The 11,780-nt window shown below is 40.7% G+C and overlaps 1 protein-coding gene across 1 annotated transcript; it reads right to left on the bottom strand.

Moving 5' to 3' along the window:
* Window positions 1-2,142: 2,142 nt before the first annotated feature.
* Window positions 2,143-10,771, bottom strand: LOC139340935 (cytochrome P450 3A30-like). Its single transcript, XM_070977089.1, has 13 exons — window positions 10,683-10,771; window positions 10,463-10,556; window positions 9,800-9,849; window positions 8,699-8,798; window positions 7,270-7,383; window positions 5,421-5,506; window positions 5,170-5,312; window positions 4,959-5,074; window positions 4,360-4,444; window positions 3,886-4,046; window positions 3,560-3,786; window positions 2,945-3,107; window positions 2,143-2,858 (listed from the first exon to the last, which is right to left on the bottom strand). The coding sequence occupies exons 1-13, from the start codon at window positions 10,751-10,753 to the stop codon at window positions 2,784-2,786; spliced, it is 1,485 nt and encodes a 494-aa protein (XP_070833190.1). The 5' UTR covers window positions 10,754-10,771; the 3' UTR covers window positions 2,143-2,783.
* Between the last annotated feature and the right edge of the window lie 1,009 nt (window positions 10,772-11,780).

Below are 11,780 nucleotides of genomic sequence, written 5' to 3'. Positions count from 1 at the left end.
ATATTGCCACCTCCTAACGAAGTAAACTCTTTGTCCTCAAGCTCAATGCAAGATTTTGCTGTAAAAATTTTGATGCAGTGGCAGATCGTTTAGCAGATTTCTGCTAAAAAGATCGTTTTCAGGACTCTAATGACACAAACAGTGTTAAAACAAGACACGCAGTGACAACATTTCTCAAACCAGCATATTTATGTGATCTGAAGTGAGAGGTTTCAACTCAGTGGATTATGTTGTTTTTAATTGTTACTTTTTAGGTTTTGGTCATTTGTAAAGCAGACATGTACTGTTCGTATTGGCGCCCTCTGCTGGCTGTTATTTGAACCGCTACTTGTCTGTGGTTTACAAACAGACTCTGAGGTTTCCCTAAACCTTCATAGCTGCAGTTAGTTTTCGGCTGTCTATCTCTGTCTACTGACAAATCAGACTCTAATTATTCACCAGCTAATTTGGATTAACCAATAAATGTAGCCTTCCATTTCAAAGTGCTAAGGGAGAAAATGTTACTTTATGTTCATATATCAACATTTCACATGAAAAGCACCACAAATCACCATTACTGAGGCCAAAGATAGATCTAACTTCATCAGTCTTCATGCTTGTTTTGCTGAATTATCACCACACGTCCAACTTTTTTAATGAATGTCTCATTTTGGAACAAAACCCTCATTCTTTGAGTAAGTGTAGTTATTTCATAATAATAAATGTCCTATCAAAGGAGTATTTGTGGGGCATTTGCACCACATGTGTGAGCTATGAATGTAGACTGGGAAACCTCAGTCATTCATACCCCACAGAAACTGACTTCAGCTGTTTTACAGTGAACTTTCACAGAGCCTTCATAAGACTGGACCACGTTTGTACCCTGTTGTAAAGTTATTAAAGAAAAGTATACAATCTGTGACTCCTGTCATGTGTCGTGACTGTTTTGATACGTTTTTTGCTTTCAAGTGTTGATCCCCAAGAATTCACTGGACGATTAACGAAGCCTCCCCATTTGTTTAAACTCTTTCGTGTTGAGACGAAAATGACTATTTTTCTTGGCTGTGAAATATTAGTTCATAGGGTCACGTGACTGTTAGCTTAGTTTAGCATAAAGGCTGAACACGGGGGAAAGCCAGTATGTCTAATGGTCAAGAATAACATGTCCGGCTACTAGCACCTCTATAACTTGCTAATTAACGCGTTATATGAAGTTTTTGTATGATGCAGGCTACACACGCACGCACGCCCTTTGTTTAGTAACTGAGTACAGGTTACCGTGAGCTTCCGCAAACAGGAAACAACAAACGTACGTGTGTCACAGCGTGCCCTCCTCATTCGCATAACTCTGCCAATCACAGGTGCGCTATCTGACGCACATCACTGTCATTGGTAGCTGAGATGATTGACAGGCTTCACAGCCCATCACGCAATCACTGACGTTCTGGAAAACTCATTAACTGCAATAAACTGATTTTTTTTTAGGTTTAACTAAAACTGGTGAACTGCTGGGCTGCACGGTGGCGCAGCAGGTAGTGTGCGTGCCTCACAGCAAGAAGGTTGCCGGTTCGATACCCGGGTCAGGCGGGGCCTGAAGCTTTCATGTTCTTCCCGTGCATGCGTGGGTTCTCTCCGGGTACTCCGGCTTCCTCCCACAGACCAAAAACATTAATTGATGACTCTAAATTGTCCGTAGGTGTGAGTGTGATTGTCCTTGAATGTGGCAATCGGCTAGCCGGTTCAGGGTGTACCCCGCCTCTCGATAGGCTCCCCCGCAACCCCGAAAGGGATAGGCGGTATAGATGATGGATGGTTGATGGACCCTGTTGTAAAGTTATTAAAGAAAGTTATCAGTAAAGTCAGTAAAACACAGCTCATGGCAGCTGTTCGCAGGTGTCGCCATGAAGCTCAGTCGCCACCAGGTGGAGACAAACACCGATGATGATGATGATGATGGTCTACCATCAATCAATGGTAGAGCTACAGACATGCCTGAAGTTTACAGTTGACAAGGCAGCCAGCAGGTTCTTATGCAGTTATAATTATTATAAGTTATTATTTGATCATGAAGGTAACATTTTAATGTGTGAATGGACAGATTTTGGCATGAAGAGTGACTGGTAAGGTGTCTGCTGTGACACAAGAGACACACTGTGGGTGTTTGGATCAATTTGTTGTACATTCTCTTACAAAAAAACATCCTGCAGGAACATGTTTCAGTTAAAACTGAAGTCCTCCAGGTATTATCCAGGTATTGTGCATTGTCTTGCAGTCACTGTCCCTTTTTCTAGTCACAAATCCAGGATACATATTTCACAAAAGACACTCGAGGTGAATCTTTAACATCACGTGAATTCATGTTCTAGATTAGATTAGATTGAACATTATTGATCCCTCAGGGAAATTTGTTCTGTACCATAAAAAGATTTTTAAAAAGTGATGTGCTTTTGCATTTTGCAAACATCTAGACGTGTAGAAAAAAAAAACAGAGAAAGTACAAACTTGGTCTTCCTGCCAGCAGTTTCCACATGTTAAAACAAAAACTATGTGCATTTTGCAGACATCAAAATACAGTAAAATTACACATTCAAGATATAGATATTTATAGACAAGTGGAGAAGTTCGTAAAACACATTTGATTCAGTGACGTTGCAAGAAACATTAAATGTTAGTAAAGTTTCAATAGTATAAAAGCTTGAAGTACAAACTTCCAGCCAGCAGTTTCCACATGTTAAAACAAGAACTACAAAATAATGAGCTTGACAGGAATTCAGAAGGGATGTTTGGAGACGCTCTCTCGTGGGCTACTGTTGTCTGGGAACGAAATTGAGTTTCACTGGCTTTTTTGGCTGAAACTTCCAGTCAAACTCCAACGGAATCTAAAGAAGAAATGAAAGTAATATCAGACACATGACAGGAGGGAAGTGTGACAGTCTGAATGCTGTGTGTGCAGTGTTACTCTTACCACGGTGTCTTTGCATGTTTCCAAAGTGTACTCCTGCAGAAGACGAACAACGACCATCTTCATGACGAGGATAGCGTAGCGCATCCCAATGCAGTTACGAGGACCGAGCCCAAACGGCATGTAAGCATACGGGTTCACCTCCTCTGCGTTGTCTTTATTGAACCTGCACAGACAGACAGATGCACAGATACTCTTGAGATCAAGGAGTCTCCACTGAGAGCACAGAGCCATGCATGCTCAAACAAGCTTGTGTGAGTAAAAGCTGTTGTACCCAGTACTTATTTAATGTAGTATTTTAAGTCAGGCACAAAGATACTGGCACTATGATATCGAGGTGACTTGTTGTTCAGAAAGGGTTTCTTTTTCCATGTCACATATCACAGAAACTTACAAAGTGAACATCTACAATTCCATGAAAACCGTGTAACTCCATCTGCTGAAGGAGACTGTGTGATATGACTGAAAGCTCCACGACAGCTGGACCTTATGGGCAGATCATTCTGTCACATCATCTCCTGAATTTAAGTGATCACGTTTTCTTGTGGACAAAAACAATGTTCTTGCTCACAGATCCATTTATGCAAAGAGTGAAAGCTTCGCACAGGGAACACTTACCTCTCTGGTCTGAAAAGCTCAGGTGAGCTCCAAAAGCGTGGGTCCTTGTGCAACAAATACACAGGAATCCCAACCAGGGTTCCTTCAGGGATGGTGAGGCCGTGGACCTGGACAGTTTTTTTGCACATCCTCTCAAGCCGAGGGGCAGTGGGGATCAAACGCTGCGACTCACAAAGAACCTGGTCCAGATACTGCAGACCCACCACATCCTCGTATGAAATGGGAGACTAGAGGTGAAAGTAAGGCAAAAATAAACACATACGGATTAAAACATTATGCTGTATGCTGTCAGCTATTGAATAAAACCACATGCAGAATGACTGTACATCTCTCGGTATGCTGGCATCGATCTCTTCATGCAGGGTCTTCAGTGCGTCAGGGTTGACGGCCAGGTTGTAAAGGAGGTAACTGAGAGTGACACTGGTGGTCTCATATCCACCAAAGATGAAAATGAAGGCCTGGGAAAGTATCTCGTGTTCAGTCAAACCTACAAGAAAACGACATGACAGAAGACTATTTTGAGATGTTTATCTTCACACCAAATACATACACACTCTGAAAGACGTGACGGACAGCCGTATCTCAGCCTGTGGCTGAAAATGAATGGCTTAAATTCTTTGCAGACATGAGGACATGCTTCATGCATCTTAACTGGTTTCCACATAAAAACGTTTTGGTTGGAGTCTATTTCAGGATCTTATTCAAAGCCACTGTACAGCTGGTATTATTAGAAGCTATTACTGTGGACTATTATTCACTTAACTGACTTCTAATGTCAAAAGATGAGTTTGGAGACCTACCTTTACTCGGCTGATCTTGTTCACTCTTTATCTCTGTCTCTGGTATTTCGTTCTGAATCATCACCTGCAGGAAGTCTGCCTGAATCTAGATCAGCACAAAATTAATACAAAACATATTGACTTAAAACGTGATAAGTAGAATTAATTTGACTGAGACTGAACAGCAGAAGAAAGTCAGCAAGTGTATTTGTTATTTGACACTCCCTGTTTAATATGTTGGATATGTGTCAGAGGAGAATTCAGGAAGTCACTGTAGATAGCCACGAAATAGCCGGGCACATAACCCCTGTAAAACCACAACTTCTCGTTTCATTTTACATGTCGGTTTGTGGACAAATTAAACAAACTAGACATAACATGGTGATTTGTGAGCTTTAGGAGTGCTAGCAGCCAGATTTTATTAACTTCTGGACCAAGCCGGACTAGCAGTTACTTCATGTTTCCAGTTTTATGCTAAGCTAAGCTAACAGACCGCTAGCCCTAGCTACATATTTATACTACAGACACGAGAGTGATATTGATGTCATCTAACTCTTGACAAGAAAGCAAATAAGTGCATTTCCCAAAGAATCAGGCCGTTCCTTTAATTCTCTACTTACAGATTCATCTGCATGATGCTGGTCCTTAAATCTCTTAATGATGTTGTAGAAATAATCCACACTGAGTCTGGGCATGACGTCAACTTTCACCAGACGGGTAATAAAGGGAAACACGACTGAAAAGAGACCAAAAGGTTTTTTATCCATTTGGATAGTGATTTGATCCAATGATCAAGCGATCTCACGTGACAGAGATGAAAGGGGTACATACGTATTAAAAATACATAAAGAAAGTTGAAGTTGAGAATCTTCTTGAGATGAACAATAAGTGGATCGTCTGGATTGTTTGTGGAGTCTGCCTCAATGCTGAAAGATGCACTGGTCACCACATCCAAACTGTAAGGGCCCATAAACCTACAGCAGAGAAAAAGAGAGCAGTTCATTTTCCCAGAACTGACAGTGATTAAGTGTACTGATGTATGGAACCATAACATGGTCCACGGTAACAGATTAACAACGTACTGTTTGACATCGATGGATTCATCCAAATTTGTCTGTCCAAGTTTTTGAATGAGTCGGTCTGCATAGCGTGTGATGATGGGAAACATCTGCAAGAAAGAAAAGTTGTGAAATGTTGAATGTACATTCAACAGAGAGACACGCGTAGACACACTGTAGACACATCCATGAAGACATACATACAGGTGCTGGTCATAAAATTAGAATATCATGGAAAAGTTGTTTTTTTTCAGTAATTCCATTCAAAAAGTGAAACTTGTATGATGTATACATTCATTTCACACAGACCGACATATTTCAAGTATTTACTTCTTTTAATATTGATGATTATACCTGACAACTAATGAAAACCCCCAATTGAGTATCCCAGAAAATTAGAATATTGTGGAAAAGGTCAATATTGAAGATATCTGGTGTCACACTCTAATCAGCTAATTAACTCAAAACACCTGCAAAGGCCTTTAAATGGTCTCTCAGTCTAGTTCTGTAAGCTACACAATCATGGGGAAGACTGCTGACCTGACAGTTGTCCAAAAGATGATCATTGACACCTTGCACAAGGAGGGCAAGTCCCAAAAGGTCATTGCTAAAGAGGCTGGATGTTCACAGAGCTCTGTGTCCAAGCACATTAGTAGAAAGGCAAAGGGAAGGAAAAGATGTGGTAGAAAAAAGTGTACAAGCAATAGGGATAACCGCACCCTGGAGAGGATAGTGAGACAAAACCCATTCAAAACTGTGGGGGAGATTCACAAAGAGTGGACTGCAGCTGGAGTCAGTGCTTCAAGAACCACCACTCACAGACATATGCAAGACATGGCCTTCAGCTGTCGCATTCCTTGTGTCAAGCCACTCTTGAACAAGAGACAGCGTCAGAAGCGTCTCACCTGGGCTAAAGACAAAAAGGACTGGACTGCTGCCGAGTGGTCCAAAGTCATGTTCTCGGATGAAAGTAAATTTTGCATGTCCTTTGGTAATCAAGGTCCCAGAGTCTGGAGGAAGAGAGGAGAGGCACAGAATCCACGTTGCCTGAGGTCGAGTGTCAAGTTTCCACAGTCAGTGATGGTTTGGGGTGTCATGTCGTCTGCTGGTGTTGGTCCACTGTGTTTCCTTAGGTCCAAGGTCAATGCAGCTGTCTATCAGGAAGTTTTGGAGCACTTCATGCTTCCTGCTGCTGACCAACTTTATGGAGATGCAGATTTCATTTTTCAACAGGACTTGGCACCTGCTCACAGTGCCAAAGCTACCAGTACCTGGTTTAAGGACCATGGTATCCCTGTTCTTGATTGGCCAGCAAACTCCCCTGACCTTAACCCCATAGAAAATCTATGGGGTATTGTGAAGAGGAAGATGCAAGATGCCAGACTCAACAACGCAGAAGAGCTGAAGGCCACCATCAAAGCAACCTGGGCTCTCGTAACACCTGAGCAGTGCCACAGCCTGATCGACTCCATGCCACGCCGCATTGCTGCAGTAATTCAGGCAAAAGGAGCCCCAACTAAGTATTGAGTGCTGTACATGTTCATACTTTTCATGTTTATACTTTTCAGTTGGACAACATTTTTAGAAATCCTTTTTTTGTATCAGTCTTAAGTGATATTCTACTTTTCTGAGATACTGAAATTTGGATTTTCATTAGTTGTTAGTTTAAAATCATCAAAATTAAAGAACTAAACATTTGAAATATATCAGTCTGTGTGTAATGAATGAATATAATATACAAGTTTCACTTTTTGAATGGAATTACTGAAATAAATCAACTTTTCCATGATATTCTTATTTTATGACCAGCACCTGTAAATGCATTTGCATCGCTGAACTTGGTCACGTTAGTGAGCTCAGATATGATGCCGACCTGTTTCAGTCTTCCACTGGTGAAACACGGTGACAGACTGCCCCGAATTCTTCTCCACCTTTCATCTTTAACGGATGTAATTGCATCATCCATAGGTCCTGGAATTGTGTTCTCCTGTGAACACGAGTACAGTTATGAGAGAACTGCACTGAATGACCATAAAACTCACTGTGTCTGCTCAGAGCTGACTCATCTGTACATAAACTGAACTTCCTGTGGGTAGACTAGTTTATATATATATATATATATATATATACACACACACACACACACACATATATATATATATATATATATATACACACACACACACACACACACACACACACACACACATACATATACATATACATATATACATACATATACATATACATACACATACACACATACATACATACATACATATATGTGTATGTGTGTGTGTGTGTGTGTGTATATATATATATATATATATACACACACACACACACACACACACACACACAGATCAACAAGACGTACCACTGTACGAACATGTTCAAGTGAACACATATTTTCAACATGGTGACAGTATTTCTGAGGAAAAGGACGACTGTATTTTGTATATATGGTATCGGACTTGATTGATTGTCACATGACCAGTAAATTAACTGTATATAAGGAAAGTGGAAACAGGCTCAGACAAAACCCAGATATAGGCAAGGTGCACTGGAGAAGCTGTGGGGCACGTTTTCATGTTGGTGGATTTTGTTTCTTTTGGACCCTTTCCCTGTTTCTGGTGTTTATGCCAAGCTACATTCGCTAACTGCTGGTTGTACGGTGGCTTCATAATTACATGTCCAGACATGAGAGTGCTATCAGTCATTTCCTGTAACTCTCTGCCAGAACGTGACTGAGTGGACTTCCCAAAATGTCAAACTGTGTGAGCATGATCAGGCCCCTCTTGCAGAAGAGCGTCTGGCTCTCAGTCAATAAATACAGGTTAAATATGAAAAAGTCTATTTTGGCATTTATCAACTGGATAGGGGGCTGTTCTAGCACAGCACCAGTATAAAAAATAGAGCTTCTGGTTACAGTATTACTCTGCGTTTCCAGTGTTCCAGTTTCCCTGTTTTGCTGTGAAGAGTGTTTCCTGTTATTTCCAGCTGCTTCAGAGGATGTGTGTGCGGCCGGGTGTAAATGTCGACCACAGATCTCTGACTCTGCGTAAACCACAGGATATTGATGCTAAGCTTTGCTTGACTTGAGTTCACTCTTTCTTACTGTTGCGTCATTGCCAAACAACAGTCCTGTGTTTCTCAACACGGCCCTGCCTTGGCTTCTGGACTTACCAGAGTTGTGCAATGCGATAAATAGCAAACACAACGCTGGCTGCAAATGTTACGCAGTCATAGAACATCATGTGAATTTTCAGACGCGATAAGATGCAGCAAGGAGAGTTTCTCACCCTGCGGTTGGTAAACACAGAGAAGCACTCCTTCACCAACACAGTTTTAATAACCTCAGGTTCCGCCACCATTAAAACTGGTGATCGTCCTTCAAACAACCTGCACAAAGGACAAAAACATCACAATATAAAGTCTGAGCTAAACAATATTTTATAAAGCATCCACACAAGCTCAAAGACAGAATATACATAGATCTAATTTTTAGCCAATTTATGCAAAGAAAGAAATATCTTTATGTTCCCGTGGCGACATCCTTTCACAGTAAACACTGATTATCATTACAATTACTTGCATTATTATATTCCAATGACATACTGGGATACACGAGCTCATACATGAAGGCTATCCAACCGAAAATGTCCTCTTTGTACGTGCATGCAGTAAAACTACATAGAAATGGTTGTAGTGATTTCCTGATGTTTACATCCTATTTGTCAACATAATATTTTAATACAATGTGTTTTAACTGATAAACAAGCAACTTTGAGCCCGTTTTAGGAATCTAGTCCTGAAATACTTCATGTTACAGTATGCAGTGTGTCACCCAGTGGTGAAAAGTCACAAATTGTATTTAAGTACAATTGAGATTTTCTGCAATTCCTACATTTCAGAGGCAGATAATCTACTTTTCATACGACTGTATTCATTTGACAGAGATCGCATTTCTTTTCAGAATAAAATCTTACATTCTAATAATCCTTTTTTTACAGATTAAACCAGCTGTTTCTAATACTTTGGACTTGTAACCCCTAATAAAAAAGACCTGTCGGGCCCCCTTGTCATGCTTCTGCCGATGTTTCCCCGTAAAACTTCTCAGGCGGTTTCACTTGAATACAATTTAAAGGCCAAAGAGGAAAAGCTGTCTAATACTGAATAAAAAAAGAGCAAAGACTCAAGAAAAGTAGAAAAAAATAATGCAAATTTGCATTGCAGAACTTTGTTTTTTCTTCTGTGCTGTCCCATTAATAACCTCATGACCCCTCTGAGGGCCCAGCTGTCACTTTATGTTGGTATTTTACTTAAATAAAGTGTCTGAGTACTTTTTCCACCACTGATGTCACCTGTAGGAGTTTGCCTTGAAAGATGAGGCAGCAACTCACCCCCAGATGTCCCCGTACTTGGCTTGGCACTCCACCTCAAAAGAAAGTCCCTACAAGGAATTTCATAAAAACATGTTCAAAGGTTCAAAGGTCGCAGCGCTTCCAGCAGCTGGACTCAATAGTTTCATAAATGAGACAGTCATAAATGTGATCAGGAGTGGGCCGAGGAGCTGGATGTAGAACGCAGAGATGAAGTCTGGGATGAGTGTTTACAGAGTAAACATGAGTGCTCGGTTATTCGGACATATCTCACACAGTTTAAAACACTAAGCAGACTGATTATTTCAGGGAGAAGTTCTGCAGCTTTCTTTACTGATGTTTCATCGATGGAGGTCTACGATCACTAATTTAACTCAATCTTTCTGGTCATGCAGTAAAACTTTACACACATCAGAAAAGCATCTTTCATTTTCTTTGTGGGGCGTGTTAGAAACCACTCGTAGCTATTCCTGGAGCAACACGCTCCTTATCTTTAACCAATAAGTAATAAGTATTAAAATGACTCTGAAAAACTAATAAACATTTAAAAAAGCTTTCATTGTCATCACATTTACTCATGGTGAGGACGATATAAACACTCTAATTCCTATTTCTTTGTGATCAAATCAAACAGCTCCTCACATAGCAGTCTCTAAGGTTTGTATGTGTTTATGTGTGCCTCACCTTTCTGAGGCCATACAGAGTTCCCATAAAAGGCAGAGGCCTTGGTCCACGTATTCCCAATTTTTTGAAAAACTTATATGGCCAAATGGCATACCTGTATTAAAAAAAGAGACATTTCTAACTTGTTACATGAACAGGGATCAATATGAAAATGAGTCTCGCAGATATGACAACCAGCACAACTTTGACAGCTCCAGAAACAGATGCAGACAGCACTCACAGTAACAGCAGGGTAACAAACAGCACCAGCAAAGTCCAGGTGGTTGCTGAGAACAATGAAAGGGGAAACATGGTGACTTGGAGCCGCGAACGCGCCGAAAACCAAGCGAAAAATGAGGACACACGGTAGAAAACAGGTGACGTGAAACGCCCACAGAGGAAGGAGGTCAGAGGCTGCAACTCCAGGAAAGCAGCGGCTCTTCACTACTGCACCGCTCGGCTCGTGTCGGCTCCGCTCGGCTGAGTTCGGCTCGGCTCGCTCATTTTCCATTGAGGATCGTAGCTGACAGCCGTAGCCGATACAACGTGTTTACATGAATGACTGGAAATGTGAATGTATACATATACACATATATGTATAATATGTATAACTGTAACACATGCAAGCTAAATGTCCCCAATGCAGTTTTGTAAATTGAAATGAAATAAAGCTAAAAAAAAAAAAAAAAAAAAAAAAAAAAAAAAAAAAAAAAAGTAGCTGTCAGCCTCCTGGCGTCACTTCGGCTTAGCTGATAATATAAAAATAAGGATTACAGGTAACGCTGCTCTCCGCAGTTTGCGGGGAGGTTACGCAGAAAACTGCGTGCTGTATTTTAAGGCGTTACCAAGTTTATCCACAAATTCAACGTTTAAATTGAACAAGTGCTGATTGAACTTTGGTTCCCATTTCCTGTAAACACTGAAAATTCTGAGACCTTCTCCTTATATAGGCATTGTTCTTCCGTGGGTATGTTTTACATTTCTGATGATGAATGATGAAACAGACATGTTGTCCTTTAAAAATGGCAGCTCCGCCTCACAATGTTCCACAAGCCTGTCCCCATAGGTTGTTTGCAGTCATGTGACATTAAGTTCAGATGGAGGGCAGGAGGTGAAAACCACAATGGATGAGACAGAGGAAAGTTCTTATTGTGCTTGTTAAATAAATAACGAGAGTAATTGTATTTTTGGAAAGAAACATTTTTGGCTCGTATCCCTGACCCTGTTAGAACAGAGTGTGTATGTTCTCCCAGTGTAAAGTGTGTGTTTTCTAAAGATACTGGGTTTATGGCTGCTTTCAAATTTGAGTGGGAATCAGTCATTCAATAACACTTTTGCT

The sequence above is a fragment of the Chaetodon trifascialis genome, chromosome 13 (genome assembly GCF_039877785.1).
Source record: "Chaetodon trifascialis isolate fChaTrf1 chromosome 13, fChaTrf1.hap1, whole genome shotgun sequence".
NCBI lineage: Eukaryota > Metazoa > Chordata > Actinopteri > Chaetodontiformes > Chaetodontidae > Chaetodon > Chaetodon trifascialis.
The sequence above is the reverse complement of the archived record's forward strand: the minus strand, read 5'-3'. Positions and strand labels throughout refer to the sequence as shown.